Source organism: Gopherus evgoodei, chromosome 15 (assembly GCF_007399415.2).
Source record: "Gopherus evgoodei ecotype Sinaloan lineage chromosome 15, rGopEvg1_v1.p, whole genome shotgun sequence".
NCBI classification, from domain to species: Eukaryota; Metazoa; Chordata; order Testudines; family Testudinidae; genus Gopherus; species Gopherus evgoodei.
This window is the reverse complement of record NC_044336.1, coordinates 15,783,974-15,802,030: the sequence shown is the minus strand read 5'-3', so window position 1 is coordinate 15,802,030 and position 18,057 is coordinate 15,783,974. Positions and strand designations below refer to the sequence as shown.

General features: G+C 50.0%; 1 protein-coding gene across 1 annotated transcript in view; it reads left to right on the top strand.

Moving 5' to 3' along the window:
* Positions 1–18,057, top strand: part of SLC9A3R1 (SLC9A3 regulator 1) — a 35,802-nt gene that overhangs the window by 6,240 nt on the left and 11,505 nt on the right. Inside the window, exon 2 of the mRNA XM_030534562.1 lies at positions 17,799–17,960. Within this exon, the coding sequence (XP_030390422.1) occupies positions 17,799–17,960 (162 nt within the window). The remainder of the gene's footprint in view (positions 1–17,798; positions 17,961–18,057) is intronic.

Below are 18,057 nucleotides of genomic sequence, written 5' to 3'. Positions count from 1 at the left end.
GGCACTGGATCAAGAAGAATCCGCTAACTGTCCTAACTTCTCAGCTGATTAGAGTCTCTTGTCAGCTAGTGTTCTGGGGCACGAGGGGGTGGGGAGTTCTCTAGGTCCTATCAGGGTTAATAATGAGTCTCCAGGTGGTGCTCACCAGATTTGCATGTGTCAGAGTCCTATTTGCTTTATTGGGCTGGACTTGACTTTATTTGCTTAATGAGCTCACGGCCCGTTCTGGCAGGAGGGCAGGCTGGCATACACTGACTGGCTGGTACTCGGCTCACTTTGTTCTAGGGAGCGGGAGGGGAAACCTGCTGTATTCAGCCAGCAGAGTCCAGAGATGGGGAGCTCTGCTTCTGAGAGCCCCCTCCACAAACACACTTGTGCTTTTGTCTGGCTCCCCTCCCCTGCGATGCCATAACTCCTTGGAATGGAGTAAACATTCCTCTCTGTGTTAACTCGGAGCTGAGACAGACTGGGGCTGTTCGCAGTGTAAGGTCTAGGGAGCCCTAAGATCGCAGGAGTGGAGCAGGGGGAGGGCTCTGTTACCTTGACTCTTACAGCACATTTCTAATGGTTGTTCCTCCCCTCCAGCTGGATCTGAAAGCACTTTGAAAAACCTTTGCCTATATATGAATAGGCATTTCTATGGTGCGCCTCACTGTATTATTTAGTCTCAGGGCTGGGCCAGGACCCCATTAATGTAGGCGTTCTACAAACATGGAACAAAAAGATGATCCCTGCCTCAAGGAGCTTATACTTACATTGTAAAACAAGCAACAACAGATGGTCTGTAGCAGGGGTCCCCAAACTTAATTCATGGCTTGTTCAGAGTAAGTCCCTGGCAGGCCGCGAGATGCTTTGTTTACCTGAGCATCCGCGGGTACAGCCACTCGCAGCTCCCAGTGGCTGCAGTTCACTGTTCCCTGCCAATGGGAGCTCCAGGAATGGCAAACCGCAGCCACTGGGAGCTGCGAGCAGCTGGACCTGTGGACGCTCAGGTAGTCAAAGAGTTTTGCGGCCTGACAGGGACTTACCCTGAAGAAACCGCAAACCAAGTTTGAGACCGCCTTATCTATAGCGTCTGAATGTAAAAGTCTCTCCAGGTGGTAGGGTGTAAACATCCAGGAGGGAGTGATACGAAGGGGGCATGTTCAGGAGTAAGGGGGTTCCAGTTAGAAAAGGAACATTTAGGATGAATATGGCGGGAAACATTGCTAATGAGGAGAACTGGTGGATTATTCTACAGATAAATGGGAGAAGCTCCCATTGCTTGGGACATGCCCAATGTGACTGGACAAAGGCCTAGAAAATCAGCCTAGGAGTGGGGCTAGATGGCTTGGTGGATAGAACTGGCTGTATTTTGTTCAGCAAATAGTAGATGAACTCTTTTGACTGGCTGAAATTTCTTGGACTCTTTCAAATTTGGTCTGACCTGAACCCAACTTTTATTTCTTGGCACTGCCAGTGAACTGAAAAAAATCAGGTGTTCACTCAGCCCTCTTGATGGACCTCTTTGCTGACCACGGAAAGTTAGCCACTGTCTGAATGATACACAGGTGCTAAAGTAGTCCTGAGAGAAGTGCTATGGGCAGGATTGGCGGGTAATGATTGATCTCTCGGGTCAATTTATCGCATCTAGTCTAGACATGATAAATGGATCCCCAAGCACATTCCAGTACTCCACCGCCGCGAGAGGTGCAAACGGAGTTGATGAGGGAGCAGCAGCAGTCGATTCAGCACCATGAAGACGCTGTGGTAAGTCAACCTAAATATGTTGACTTCAGCTATACTATTCTCGTAGCTGAAGTTCCGTATTTTAGGTCGATCCCCCACCCCCAAGTGTAGACCAGGCTATGAGACTTCTAAGGACAAGTGATCAGGACCTTGCTCTTAGATCTGATCTTGTAAACTGATGAATATTGAACCTGAAGCAGAGTTCAGACCTCACAGCCTATGGCAGTGGTCCCCAACGTTTTCATCTGGCGGGCACCAGACAAAGGACCGTGGCGGTGGTGGAGCATCTGCTGAAATGCTGCCGAATTTCTGCAGCGTTTTGACAGCGACGCCTCTCGATGATGCCACTTGCTGCTGAAAAGTGACATCATCAAGAGGCGCCGCCACCGAAATGCCAACAGAAATTCGGTGGCATTTCAGCGGATGGTCCACTGCCGGCCAGGACACGGGCGCATTTAGATGCCCCTGCAGGCGCCATAGCACCCACGGGCACCACGTTGGGGACCCCTGGCCTATGGGAACTCAAAAGGGAGTCCACGCTGGTTAAGATAACAAACATAGTTTTAAAAAAGGCTCCTCCATCACTTGGAGGGAATTCCTATTTTCAAAAGTTACTTAGGAGCCTAATTCTCACTGAAAGTCAATGGAACTTAGATTCCTAAGTCACTGAAGTGCTTTTGAAAATTTTACCTCAAACCTCTGCTCTGAATTTTCCAAACTGGGACACTCTAAGGTGATATGCAAGACTCCCCGAAGAGCTGAACACATTCTTTGCTTGTCCCCTGGCCTTATGTTGGGGAGGGGAGAAGCCCCAGCTGTCACGCTGGTGTGATCACAGCCCAAGAGGGTTAGCTTATTCCAGTATGTAACTTGGCACATAGGTGCAAGGTTGCTTATAAACTTAGGTTCACACACTTTGTTAGTGCACGAGGGCCAGAAATGTCACCAGTCCCCTTTTGGAATCTTTAAAAACTACATGAACTGGCTCTTTAAATAAGCACAAATGGCCTTGAACTTGACCCTCCATTTCCTGCAGCTGTAACAACTTGATAAAAGTTTCCCCCATCAGAGTTCTCAAGGGCAGTGGAGTGATTCATAATCAATATGATAAACACAATAAAAATACCAATGTGGACTATAAACTGTAGAACTAGAAACTCTCACGTCCTATTCCTGGTGCTTGGGGCCTGATCTCTCCTCCTCCCCCAACTCTTTCTGAAGCCAAGGAAAGCTGCAGGCCCTTAGCACCTCTGAAACTCAAGCACTAGAGAAGCCTGGCTGTGAAAGCTGTTAAATGGTCCAGCGTCCCTGGCCTTGCAGAGCTGAGACAGCAGCCAGTTCCTAAGCAGGACCAGCACTTCTGCTTTCCCCACCGAGGTTCTCAACGGGACAGAAGATTATTTGCATAATGATAAGGTTGTAATGGGAGCTGACTCAGCCAAGTGAACCATAAAACTGTTGGGAGAAGGGGTTGGTTCTCTTTGCAGAATGACTAAAATTGGGCCCTGCTATTTATGAGTGAGGTCGAGAGAGAATGTATCCTCTCTGGTCCAGCCTCTGCTGCAGCCTTAGGAGCAACTACTTGCGTAACGACTTGAGGTGCAACTGTAAGTAGTGGGCCCTGCTCGTTCTGCTCAGAGCATTTGTGCTTCCTGCCAAGTGCTGAAGCAACATGTGGGTGTCTGAAAACCACATGTTGCTTTCTGAGCCAGGCGGCAGCTGCTAATGCTGCATCCTGACCTGTTACAGACTGTAGCCGCCCCATCTTGGCAGCGGTCAGGGTGCAGATTTTAACAGTAGCAAAGCTTTCAGTAACACCCGCCAATTCAAGCAGCCATCCAGCTTCCTTCATCTCTCAAGCTAGTGTCAAACTGCAGCTCTCTTTGTACCACGTGTGATCCCCTAGGGAATGGAATCATGAGTTTCTCATGAGGATGTAATGCGAGGCATGGCTAGGAATGAGGGGGGATTGCTGCTGACTTCCCAGCTGGCTTTTGAAACCTAGAAGCAGGAAGAAACAGCGAAGCTAAAATCTCTACCTACAATGCTAAGAAACTCTCTCCTGAGTCACAGAGCAGATATGGAGGAGCATAAAATGCATCTCAAGTCAGTCTGACTGTTCGTAACTGCGCAGTACAACTGCATATTGCAAAGATGCCATTTGCATCTCTGTGTTGTACAGAGTCAGGCTCCAGGTGGATAATTCATGCAGCCATCTGCACTCCACTGTTAATAAGACCCTATGCAAAGTGGAGGCTGAACCTCATGAATTACACTTGGGTTACAAAACTGCTGTCAAGCAAAGATGGAAGTAGTATGATGGGCTAGCTCTCCGGCAGAGCTCCAGCTAGCACAGTTTCAATGCAGGAAAGGCCTCTTCAAAATAATATCCGAAAGCGTGCTGGGTACTAGCCCAAGCCAGTCTGTAGCTTGGGTTTGGAACGTGAGCTTGATTCTTACCAAGTGGCTGCAAATTCTCTGGTCTTAAATGTTGGGAAATGGTTTAAATGTGGGCCCAGACATCCAGTGTCAATGTTAGAGAGAGGTACATGCTGGCTGGAAATGAGTGGCCCCAGGGCAGCTCTGCGAGTGGCCCCAGGGCAGCTCTGCGAGTGGCCCCAGGGCAGCTCTGCGAGTGGCCCCTTGCCTCAGTTTTCCTTCTTGGTGCCACAATAAATTCCAAACGAGGCTTTTACAAATACCAATAACAGCAGCCCTCCTGTAAGGTCTAGTTTATTAACTTCACGTTTAAATTGAAATCCAAAAAATCTTCCCTCCATCTTATAAGCCTCAAACTCACCTGGTGTCTCAGGGCCTTCCTGCTTTAGCAGGCTACTCCTAGCCTCCTCGCTAGGGCAACTCTACTGGTCTCTGGGTCCTCCCCGCAGGAGCCTTTCCTCAGTCTTTGCCACAGCTCCCGCCCCCGCACTTTACAGCAGCCTCCTGCCCCTCTTGATAGGGAAGTCACCTGATGCACACCCAGGTGTGGCTCCTTAGTAATCAGGGTTGGCTGGGCCCCAGGCATCCAGCTTTCCAAGGGTAAGACAGCTTGTTACAGTGGGGTGACTGTTACAGTGGGGACCTAAAGTAAGAGTGTATTGTGTGTTGCTGATCCTATTTAAACCGGCACCTGGATTCCATGATGCTGGGTTCACAGGGATGCCCTGTTCTGCAGGGAGAAAGGAAGTGGGGAACTTGTTCTTGCATGTGTCTCTTGCTGACAGTTTGATGTGCTCAGGAAGGAAGAGTCTGTGTTGGTTTCTGAGAGGGTGGGGGAGGGTTCAGCAGGTCTTCCTTTGCACCATCATATCAGCAGGAATTTCAGTCTTAGCAATGGGAAAGTCTTTCTGAGGGTTGAGTCTCTTCTTGCTCGTGCCCTAGAACTCATGAGGGTATGGACATGGGCCCAGAGGATGAGTGCTGGAGTCATGCTAGGGTACTTGCTGACCCTTTTTTTTTTTTTTCTTTTTGCTGGGATTTATTGCTTAACCAGTGTCAAACCCTGAGTCTCTACCGTGGAGGAGGAATCTGAGATGGGAGGAAGAGCCCAACTCTTGTTTCAAAAGCAAGCCGTATTCCTGAAGGGACTTGTTCTGCTTGTTTGTTCTGTCATGGTACGTTCTGCTCAGAGCACAGCATTGTAGTGAGATTAGTATGCAGGGCAAGAAGCCAGAGCATCTTGAACTTTAAAGGTTCTTGAAGGGGCACTGTGGGCATAGTGAGTTTCTGTCAAAGGTGTTTTCCTGCAGTGTTATGGTAGCCATGTTGGGCCCAGGATATTCAAGAGACAAGGTAGGTGAGGTAACATCTTTTACTGGACCAGCTTCTGCTGGTGAGACAGAGAAGCTTTGGAGCTGCACAGAGGAAGAGCTCTCTCACCAGCAGAAGTTGGTTCAATAAAAGACATTTTCCCACCCTCTTTCTCGCTCTGTCAGGGTGCTTCTTGATACAATATGTGGGCGAAGAGCCAGGTGTGGTCAATCTAGGAGACTTTGGCTCTAATTCGCATTTTGGTACAGTAGGTTCCAGGCACAAAACTGAGCACCAATGCAACACAAAGGTTGAGAAAATCAACCTTGTTAGACTCTATGCTCTTGTGGGGGTAGGGACTGTCCCTTATAGCGGGGTGGGGGAGAATCTCAATGAGGCCTCTAGGACGCACTGCAGTGTAGATAGTAGCTGTGGCTCTCAAGTGAGGAAGTTCCCCAAATCAGGATGAATGGTCCTGCCCATTCTAGCATGGTGTCATTCTGTTTGTCAAATGCAACACAATACAAACATGCATGTTTCACAGAGTCTGACAATGGTCACCTTACACCTCCTATACTTTGAGATGGCTGTATCACAGGAACAACTGCAATACACTCCTTGGCTTACAACAGGGAACTGAAAAGCATGCACGGCATCCAGTTTAGCTGGTTGGCTGGTATGAAGAGAGAGAACTTGTACGCTAAGGCTTGCTTTGTGTTTGATGGTTAAAGGGAATTTAGAGTCTGGGGGAGCTGAGACTGATTTTAATAACACAGGCAACAGTCCTAGTGGTCACAAAGGTGCATCAAAGATCCTGTTTGAAGGTGACCTTTAGATAGTGGATTGTTCCTTGTGCAAAATGGGCAACAGTTTCTTTATCAAGTATTTTAATGGCAAGTCAACATGTACCAGGAATTGAGGGGAAAGGAAATTAGTCTTTGATTGTAACAGCTAAAAAAAAAAAAAAGTCACCTAGAATTGTCCTCAGAGGAGGATTATTCTAGGAACGTAGGCATTGTCATACTGAGTCAGACCACTGGTTCAGCCTCCCATCTTTGACAGCTGCCTGTGCCACATGCTTCAGAGGATGTCTAGTCTAGTCTTAGGTCCTTGTATGGCTCCCCTTCTGGTAGCATCTGAGCACCTCCAGGGCATGGTGAGGTAAGGAAGGATCATCTCCCATTTACAAATGGGAACGGAGGCACAGAGAGCCTAAGGGGGAGACTTTTAAAGGTGTGTGGGTACCTAGCTCATAACTATGGGAGTTGGGTGCCTAAATTCTCGTAAGAGTCTGATCCCAAGTGAGTTGCCCAAGGTCACACAGGAAGCCTGGGGTGGAGCAGGGAACTAACCCTGGGTCTCCCAAGTCCCAAGCTGGTGTTCTAACTGCTCCATCCTTCCTCTCTGAGGAAGGTGTTAAAAATTTCACAATGAATGGTGGTAGAATGAGCTGCCCATAGTAGGGAGTCCCTCACCCCCCTGTCACTGAGTGATTGGCTTGTGCACAAGGGCATGAGGGCTTATAGTGTTAATTTAAAAAAAATGGTATGTCAACTGGATATCTTCATTATCCATATAACAAATCCCTCCCCCTTTCAATTCTACTAACCTATGGCAGTAAGTTCCCCAGGTTAACAAGTTGTGTGGATGGTGTCACTCCATGAAGGCTCTAAGGCTATAGGCTAAGATGAGAGCATGGCTACAGTGGGGATGGTGATTAGCAAGATCTGGGAAGTAGACTTTTTGCTGGGAATGTTGAAGCATGGGACTATAGGTAGAGAAAAAGTTCTGTAAGAGAAGATACCCCATCATTTGTAGCTTTCCATATTACTCTCTCTTGGACTGTGTCATTCCAGGCCATTGTCCTACATTCTGGGGAACCAGCCCCCCTCTTGAGATTAGAAGCTTGTTTGTGACTGCTGGAACTGGTCAGGTGAAGCGTTACCAGATACTATGGTGAAGGACACCTTCATATCTAGGTGCTGCTATTTATTACTTGTATTGCAACAGAGTTCATGAGCCGTAGTCATGGCCCAGGGACCCAGTGTGCAAAGAACTGGACAAATGCAGGACAAAAAGTTCAGAAACACTGTTGCAAACGGCGATCGGCGCATCCTTCACCAAGAGGCCTGTCTAGCTTCGTATTATGAGTACAAACAGTCTCACCCTGTCTGTGCTGAAGTAGCTTTGGGATTTAAGTCCCACTGACTTTTAGTGGAACCTTGGAGCTTCTGAAGATCTTACCCTAAGTCTAGAAAAGTTTTTACGTTGATATCTGATCCATAGTGGGCAGACACCCACCCTCCCCCACACTTAAACCAAGAGAGCTGGACAGTTTAAAACCTTTGGCTAAAAGAGTGCTGAGTGATTTTGGAGCATCAGTCAAGGGCTGGTGTACAATCAGCCTCTGGCTTGGCTCTAGATCAGATGTGGGCAAACTATGGCCCGCGGGACCGTCCTGCCCAGCCCATGAGCTCCTGGCCGGGGCATCTAGTCCCCATCCTCTCCCCCGCTGTCCCCCTTCTCCTGCAGCTGCACGGGCTGCGCTCTGGCCCGCCGCTCCCGCTGAGCAGCATAGAGAGCGCAGCTGGCTCTGGCTGGGTGTCACAGCTGCAAGCTCCTGCTGCTGGTAAGGGGGTGGGGAGTGGGGGGGTTGAGTAAGGGAACAAGGGGTCTTAGGGGGGCAGTCAGGGAGGAGAGGGTGGTTGAATGGGGCGGAGGTTCTGGGGAGGTGATCAGGGAATGGGGAACAGGGAAGGTTGGGAGTGGGAGTCCCAGGGAGCCTGTCAGGGGTGGGGATAGGGGTCAGGGCAGGGGTGGCGTTGGATATGGGGGTGGGATCCTGGGCAGCAGTTAGGGGCTGGGGGTCCCAGGAGGGAATGGTCAGGGGATAAGGAGCAGAGGGCAGTTGGAGGGGGTGAGTTCCAAGGGGGCTGTCAGAGGTTGGGGATGTGGATAGGAGTCAGGACAGGGAGCAGGGGAGTTGGATAGCGGGCAGGGGTCCTGCAAGGGGGTGGTCAGGAGACAAGGAGCAGGGGGGTTGGATGGATCGGGGGTTCTGAGAGCAGGGAAGTCAGGTGGTGGGAAGTGGGAGAGGGCGGATTGGGGGCAGGGGCCAGGCTGTTTGGGGAGGCACAGCCTTCCCTACCCGGCCCACCATACAGTTGCACAACCCCGATGTGGCCCTCGGGCCAAAAACTTTGCCCACTCTTCCTCTAGATACAGCCTGCCCATAAAGGTGGATCGGGGCTAAATGAGGCCCAGATCCAGCTCCAGCAAAGGCCCCTCCCTTTCTAAAAGTAGCACTCCAGGCTCCCTGCTCTGCCAATGCTGCCTCTTGTTCCCCAGTCCCCAGGGCAGAGCTTACCACTGTCTGATGGTAGCCCTGCCTTGGGGTATCTTGGATTTGTGAGTCCCCTCCCTATCTAGGATCTCTGGATCTTGCTTTAACCTATCCCTCCATACCCATCTCTGGGGATCCCGGCTGAGTGTGCCCACAGGAAGTGGGGAGTCCCACGGACATGGTAGCAGGAGATACATTTTGTCTTCAGAGGCTGCAGCGGAAATGCTGTGTTCTCATGGGAGTAGAATGGCATGAGCAAAACTCCGAGCAGTGGAAATGGTTTCTTGGCTACCGAGCTGCTTGAGAACAACGGCATGGGCTCAGCCTTCAGAGGAGAGGGTTTGGTTGTGTGTCCTTTGTGGCGGGTGTTGTCTTACCTTCCTGTCTTTGAAAAGGCCTGAGGCCCTTCAATTCTGAAGCTGACTGAAACCAGTTGAGAGGCCCGTTAGAAAGGCAGCCCCTGCCATGGCGGGGGCAGTGCAGCGCAGGGAAATGACCGGTGTGAACTTGGCACTGGGGAATACATTCCATAGCCCGGGGTTGTGGGGAGGAGATGGAATGAATTTTTCAGCAGCTCATAAAGCCCCCCACCTCCCAGGAAAAACTCTGGTCTTTACATTCATCCCCTTCAAAGGCCCTGACCCCCTGCTGGGCAGGCTTGTTATGAGGCCTGAGTTAATGAGGGATCCTGCCTTTCAGAGGAAATGTAATGAATATATTAATGACTTATTTATAAACCGCCCACGGGACTCGGCCGCACCAGCCATGCCTGTGCAAAGTCCTCTCCCCACACCTCCCAGCTCCTGGCTGAGTCCTGGCTCCGGGCGCTCCCTGTGGTGGGAATAACCCGGCCTCCCAGCTTTGTTCGGAGTTATCGGTGGGAAGTAACTTGCTCCCTGTGCCAGCAGAGCAGAGGGGGGTGTGCACGCGCACACAGAGTTTAGCCATCTCTCTCACGCTGGCAACAAGCTGGGGCAGGAGATCCGGTAAACGTGACGTCTTGCTCAAGACTCTGCTGTGATTTGTCCCTCGGTAAGAGGCAGACTGAGCACTGCTCATGGCATTTTTCCACCCCCCTTAGACCAGGGCCCCTGTTCTGTACCACTACCATGAAGGAACTACTGTGCATTGCCCTGCTGGCCTTATGAGCTCTGTGCCAGCTGGTGCAGCAGAGGCAGGGAGAGCGGCTTCTTTCCAGCAATCTTGCATGAATCCCAGGCTGGATGCATTGGCAGCAAGAGGTCCCTTTGGTTAGACTCCTCCTGAGGCTTATTTGATTTTGGAACTTCAGGATACCAGGGGAACTGGCCTCTGATGAGCAAGAAGCTGCATTTTGGAAGCAGGGGCACAACTTGTTCAGCCAGTGGAAACAAGTCTCCCAACAGCAGAAGCTCATGAGTCAATGTTAAAAAAAGGAACAAACGAGCAGTCTAATTACGAGGAGGGAAAGGGCAGAGTCCAGAATGCGGTCCTGCAGCTTGCAATAATAAACTTGAATGCAAATCTTAATTGCTGGTGTTGGTGGCTAGGTATCGCAGTGAGGAAACGTGAGAAGTATGATGGGTAGGTAGGTCAGGGATTTACCATCATCCCCAGGTCCAGAGAGTGACAGCTGCACTTGCTGGGAAATGGTGCTGCAATCCCCAAGCCAGCATGGCACCAGCCCACAGTGTTTGAATATATCAGCCCTTACGGGTGGGAGAGGGGGTCTTGTGCCAAGTACTGTTGTCATTTGACTGCATGCTTTTGCAGACACTAAGTCTCCTAGCGTCTAAGCTAGAGCTTAGGGTGTTGTGCAGGGTTTGCTTGACACTGTCTAGATCACTGTTCAAATCAGATAGTCGCTGTTATGGTTACAGGGCTAGCTGAATCTCTGACCCTTTTCTGGTCTTTGGGGGCATCCCCACAGATAAGACCCCGTGTTTTTACTGGGGTGGGACCACACGATTCTCCCACTCTTGGGCTAAGCCTGTGCTGTGAACTGGCGATCTGATTCCCGGGTTCTACAGACGTACTCACGCCCGCTCTCCTGTGAGCTAGCATGCTAAAGTAGTGTAGCCATGGGAATGTGAGCAGTGGTGGCAGTACTGTGCTAGCAGCCCCAAGGACGTACCCGTGGGATTCAGGCAAGGTTTCTGCTCAGGGTGGCTGGCAGGATGCCATCGCTGCCCATGCTACTGCAGCTATGTTAGCATGCTAGCTCAGGTGAATTCACACGAGTCTGTCTACGTGCACTGGGAATCATAGCCCAGTCTTGTAGTGCAGAGGGAGCCTAATGCCAAGTCCTGGCCTACCAGCCCCAGGCATCGACCATGCTTCCCGGCATCTGGAAATCTTCCCTTCAGGAGTTTGTGACTGGCAATAAATGCAGTGACCCACCCAGCCTTCTTAAAGCAAAAGTATTGTTCTCTTAACCCCAGGAGAGAAGAGTAACTTTACTGAGAGAGGATTTCAAAGCAGGGTTGCTACATGCAGGTCTGTCTTACCTAGAGTCTTAGACAGGCCTGTCTTAGCTCAGGCCCCTGACCTCTGGAGTCTGGGTTCGCCTTAGCTCTCTGTCCCCCTGAGCTGGAGGGACTCTTCCAATCCAGCCAAAGTTGTTTGCTTTCAGTTTCATGGGCTTGTGGTCCAAACCCAGTCTGAGCAACACTGGGTGTGAAATCAGAGTATCAGAGTGAGCAGCAGGGCGCTTCCCAGGGTACCTGGCACTGAGGCACCTTGTTACCATCTACCCTCAGTGCGTGGAAGCCATGTGTCTACCAGTTGTAGGCCAGCGCCCTGACTTTGCTGGCCACAGACAATACAAGCCCTCCCTTCTCGGCCTACACAGGCTCCGCTGTCCCTTGGCAGGTTAGCGATGGGCACGCCTCAGCCTCAATCTCCGCAGCCCCCTGGTGCGTCCAGCCCCTGTTGCACTGCACAGTCACAGATTCACTGCTCCCAGAGAAGCTGTTCTCCCCAGTTTACCGGTTCCATCTCAGATCACCCCTCCTCTTAACATACAGCACTTCAGTAAGTTCGTAGTAAAAACCAGTAAATGTCTGTTTACCAAAGATTCAAATGACAGCAAGTAGAAATATTGGAAAGTCTGATTCTGTGTAACCATTGAAGTGTAGGACTGGAAGGGACCTCAGTAGATCTTCTAGTCCAGTCCCCTGCACTCACAGCAGCACTAAGTATTATCTAGAGCAATGGTTCTCGAACTTATTTGATCGGGTCCCCCTTCTTTGTGTCTGTCATTTACACACACACTCCCCAAAGCAGCACAGAAGTAAGGGTGGCAATGTGAAGACTGATATTTGTCAAGACCTAGTGCCCCATTATCACCCTTACTTCTGTGTGGCTGCTGCCACCCTGGGGCTGACAGCTGAAGCCCCACCTCCTCCAGAAGAAGAGCCCGAGCCCAGGCTGCCTCTCGGTGGGGGAAGGAGAGCCCAAGCCCGCATGGTGGGGATCCAGCTGTCAGCCCCAGGACAGTGGGGCGCTGGCTGTCCACTTTATCCCTGCCTCCTGGGTGTGCATGGCCCTTCTGCACAAGCACACAGCTTGCGCCTCCCTTGACACACTCCCATGCCTCCCTTTGGCTGGGAGAACTGTTGATCTAGACCATCCCTGACAGGTGTTTATCTGCTCTTAAAAACCTCCAATGATGGAAATTCCACAACCTCCCTATAAAATAAAACCATAACACCCGTTCTAGAACCTAGACTTATTTCACTAGATACCTTCGTGTCTTTTAGAGCTAGGCTCACTCCAGAGTCTTTTCAGTGGTTTTTCAGCCAGGCAGGCTGTGATCCCTTTTCCTGAAGCTAGCCACACTGCCAGCTTGCCTCCTCAGTGGAGGATTCGGTGTCTCTCCCTGCAACCCCAGATATATCAAAACAGTCCTTTGAGCCCTATTCATAAGCTGGACACCCTCCCACTCTGTGTTCCTTTCTGTAGATTCTGCCATCTCTTGTTGATTTTGCAATCTTGATTAGCTGGTGGTGACAACACGTGCTAATAGACTTCCATTGTGAGAGAGACAATGGCCAGAGTGAGAGATACGCATCTACTACCCCCTGCCGACCAGAACCTGTCCCAGGCACCTCACCTCCTGGTGACCTGCCTTCAATTCAATGCTTTAGTTTCCAGTATAGACATGTAGCTTCATAAATATTATCCATACAATAAGAACAGGAGTACTTGTGGCACCTTGAGAGACTAAGGCGTGTTAGTCTCTAAGGTGCCACAAGTTCTCCTGTTCTTTTTTGCAGATACAGACTAACACGGCTGCCACTCTGAACCTTGTAATTATCCATCCATGCATTTAGCAATGATTATGATGATTGGTGAGCTCTTGGCATAGACCTTACATGCCACCCTTTGGTGATTTATTGTACATATATTTGGGATCCATGAAAAGCTCTGTGCCTCCCATGCTCTCTGCCAGTTAGCACAAGAGGTTCCTGAATCACAAAGGCTCTTTCTGAGAAGTGTATATTCTGTTCCACCTCTCCACACCAGGCTTCCTGGGTGCATTTCGTGACAGTGCTGCTGGTGAATTAACTCACTATATGCATGAAGCAGACAATGGCCAGGTTAATAGTATTCATGGATTATTACAAGCAGCTCCAAATCCACCCATCCGCTGTGCAGCATTTCGGGGCAAGTGTCAACAGGCATTTCTAGAGTTTGTTCCTCACTAAGAGTCTGCTTCAGAAGCAGTTTTGATCTCCACATAAAGGCAGTGGAGGAAGGCTGTGGGGTGGGGGACACTCTAAATCTCCGGGGAGCTGGATATTCTTTGTGTCTCCTGAGAAATGTTATGTTTTACCACCTGTGTTGACTGCACCATAGTTTGGCCTCTTTTCGAATTTTGCAGTCACCAAGAGTTTTCCCTAGTAGTTAGAGCAGGGACTTGGTGTTGTTGGAACACCAGCATTCAGTTGAAGACTTGCTGAGTTGTTCTAAGCCAGTGGTTTCCAAACTTAACAACCTGTGAACCCCTTTCACTAAAACGTCAAGTTTCACGAACCCCCTCCTAAAAATGAATATTTCCAGGGATTTTCTCCTTTACCTGAGTATAAATTACAAAAGCAGCAATCTTGGATAAGTAAAATTTGTTTTTATGACCGGTGTATTACACACTATTTATTATTAATTATTATTTTGTTACAATATTTTTATTGCAATATGAAAATGGCAACAGTTTTCCAAGATCTCACTTACATAGCTTGTATTACTTTGAATAAGCCTGCTATAAGACAAGGCTCCTATGTTTCCTCAAGGAGTATCAGATGTGAAACAGCAGGAAGGTATTTAAGAAGCCAACTCAGAGTTCCTCCTACACAAGCATTCAGGTCTTGAGCAGTCCAGACAAACACACACGTTACAACAAAGCTTAAACTTGTTCTTCATAATAATTTTAAAATAATACTAACTGCCTATTTAATTTAAAAAAACAGCAAAAAATATCCCCCTCCCTTTATATTTCTTATAAGGAGTCTTGAAGTTTTAAATCTCCTCTGTGTGGTAGATATGCTTGCTTTGATCTGCTTAGCTCTTGGAAGTCCAGGGGCTCCAGGCTGCTGGCCCCGAGGTGCCTAGGGACAGCTCTGTCTGCCATTAGGGAATTTTTTCCTGAGAACCCCTTGTAACATTTTGCAAACCCCCGTTTGGGAACCACTGCTCTAGGCAAGCCCCAACGTGTCTGCCTTTTTTTACCATCTGTAATGTGGTACCTACATTACCCAGGTGTTAAGTGCGATTAATGTGCTCTGAGATCCTTCAGGGAAAGCTGTTCTGTCACTGATAGATTGTTCTGTTCTTGCTGAACTGCTGGTGGGTAGTTTCAGGACAGGTAATTGGTCTGTCTGGTTTGAGAGCCAGTGAAGCTTGATATTCACTTCATCCTCTCCCTCCTCCCCACTCTTGTCCCTCTCAGAGCTTTACTGTAAATATAACGCTGGTTTCAATAAACACAGGCTTGACTGTGACCCGCATACCCACCAAGCTGGGCCACTGAATTCGGTTGTATCCAGCAGCGTGGCTATTGGCATGCAATGGAAAGGGAGTGGAGGACACGGGGGGAGGTTGAGCTTGAAGTGACACTGGAAACTGATGTTTCTCCTTTAGCTGACTGCACACGAGGAATCGAATTCCAGGGATGGGCTTGCTTCAGCTATTCAGAGATGTCTGGCAGACGGATCTCTTCTGGGCCACTGAATGTTGTGGGGCTATTCAGACTTTTGCCTGGTTTTAACAACTCTCAGGGGAAGGAGGCAAGGCGAGGGAGAGGGAGTGCAAGCCAGGAGCTGGAAGTATCCTGAGGTATTTGTGTAGCACCATCACTGTGTCTGAGCACCTCCCATGTATTGAAAAGAGAAACAATTTTAAACTCTTGCTTTCCAGCAGATGGAGAAATAGCTTGACTAGGCCGTAGAGTACCTTGTTGTTTGTGTAGAAAGAGCTTGCTGAAAGAAACCCAAGTCAGGGGAATGCGTTTTGAAATTCATTCTGAAAGGGATGGTTCCACAGTTCTGGTGGAAGGTAGCTATTGCAGGAGATCATGGCCACAGAGGGGGTGATGCACTCACTCTCGGGGAGCAAGGGCTGATTCCCTGGAGGGCTTTGGAGATGAGGCTAAAGACCTGGAACTGGACTCTGGCCCTGTGGTGATGTGTTCATGGTCACCTGTGCGCTGAGCAGATGGGCTGCTGCGGTGTGTCCTAGGAGTTTTTCAGGGTGTGGTTTCTAGACGTGAGTTAGTAATTAAATCTGGTTGTTCCACAGGTGGCTCTTTCTAGCCAGGTCTGCTTGATGGGATGGGATGCAAGCTCCTGGCTAGATGAGATGAAGTGAGTGTCTTGCTGTCCTGGCTACTTAGGTATCATCAAATAGCATTGAGTCCACACTGTGGGCTGAATTATCCAGAGCATCTGCCCGTAGATAGGACGACGTTAGAGACAAGCTGAGAATGTCCCTGCAGCTAGAGTAGAGCCAGAGAATCCGTCTGCCCTGTCAGGCATTGAGCCAGAAGCCCTTGTTGTTTTAGATGCTAAAACCCGATTCTCCCAGGAAACTGAATGTTTCCTGGTGAAGTTGCACCTGGCTGACTCGGAGGCCCCACGAGGACGGAAATGGGCTCCAGCGCTCATGCAGGAATCAGGGCAAGCTTGTGAGGCCAACTGCTCTGTGCTCGCTGCTGGTGCAGGTGCAGAAGCTGCTGTGTGCCTCTCGGTGAAGGGAAAGTTTGAGTAACGCCTCTTAGTGTCATGGTGCACTGTGGGGTTTCAGCCCTTCAGAGAGATCCTGGTGTGAGGAGCAGGGTGAAAGGCAGGCTCTGCTTCTCAACGTAAGCATCTAGCATTGAGGGAAGGGCCAAGAACTGATCCAGGGGGGTCGAGTTGCTGGGGTGGTGGGAAGTTGCCCCACTGACACTGCTCCCTTGTTATCTGGTTTGATGGTAGAGGAAAGGTGCAGGACAACGGGGCGTTTAAGGTGGGAATCAGTAGAAATGGCTCCTGAGAGTCGCTGATGTGCCTCTCTGGGGGCGAGGCTATCCAGGGAGATGAGTCTGTAACTTGTATCTGTGTATAGTCCAGCAGCACAGTCTGTTCCCCTTTAAGGCTCATTCTGATACTCTCAACACCTCTTGATTCCCGAAAAGAAATCAGCTAAAGGGGGATTGTGCTTATATGAAAGAGAGGGTGCATGTGTGAACAGGGAGGGATCTGTCCTCTAAGCCCGGGCATCGGAAGGGGCTCCTGGGTACAGAACACTTTGATGTAGTCTCTGGCCTGACCTTACTGTATGCTCACCTGCCTGGCCATTTGAACAGCAGTGCCGAGCTGGGGCCTGAGTACGTCTGGGCAGCACTGGGAGTGCTTGAATCCCTCTCTGAAGAAATCTCCATGCTCTATAATCTGCTTGGCTTCAGTAACTGCAGCCGCCTGCCTTTCAAGGCAGGTGAGTGTGTGGGTTCCTCCACCCTCATGTGGCAATTGCAACACTAAGTCCTGCAGCTGGAGGTAAACAGCTGGGAAATGAAATATGAGTCCTGCCATCCATCTGTGGGACAGGCCAGGGCAGGGAGAGTGCCCTCCCTGGGAGAGGAAAGAGTGTTCATATAATACACTCTGCACTTCATGTCTTCTTCAAAGCACTTTATGGACACTTAATAGAAATTAGTACTCAACTCCTCTGTGACGCAGCAAACTCCTGGGTCTGTTTTACAGACGAGGGATATGTTTACACTGCAAGGGAAGCCCAGGTGTAGTAGAGCTCAAGTTAGCAGACCCTGGGTTTTTTAACCTAGGACTTAATCATCTACGTGCATTTGTAACACCTGTTGTTGAACCCTGGGTCCTAGCCTGGGGCTCCAGCATCTGCACTGTATGGGCCCGAGTCCAACCACCCGTATCCCAGACTTCCTTGCACCCTCCTAAAATGTGGCCGCTTTAGCCCCTAGTTGATGGTGCAGTGTGGGAAAACTTGACTGTCTGGGGGACACAAAGTCAGCCTGTGGGATTATGGAACGCTTTTGGTGGACTCCCAGAGCACGAGTCAGTGGGGCTGTGTCTACGTTGCAAAGCAATAGGGCTTGAACCCTGAGTCCTGCTTTGATTCAGGCTCGGACCCTCCAACCCTGTGGGGTCCTATGACCTTGGGTCCAAATCCTGAGCTAGGGCAATTTGTGTGTTGCTGGCAGGGGAATTAGGCTTGAGCCCGAGTTCAAACCCTGAGCTTACATCGCAGTATAGACAGACTGTAGGAGATGGAGACACAAAGGCTGACTTTCCAGTGCTGTGTATCTACATGACAGGCAGGGCTAAGACTGAAATGCAGAGCTGTTGGCTCCCAGTCCTGTGAGACCACGTTGCTTCCGGACGGGTGCTGAATCAGGCCTGGGCTGAGTCTCTGATCGTGGGCTGTTGGCAGGAGGCAGGGTAAGTGACTACTGACCACTGCTTTTATGTGCGTTCCTTCCTGGCAGAAAGAGCTGCGGCCTCGTCTCTGCCTGATGAAGAAGGGCCCTAACGGCTACGGATTCAACCTCCACAGTGACAAAACCAAGCCGGGGCAGTACATTCGGGCCGTGGATCCAGACTCGCCGGCTGAATCCTCAGGGCTGCGTCCGCAAGACCGCATCATTGAGGTACGTTCAGGAGGTGGGGGCAGTGCAGCTAGGGGAGGAGGAAAGAATGAGTGGTGAAGCATGGGAACCTCTGACGAGATCGCAGAGGGCAGTGCGT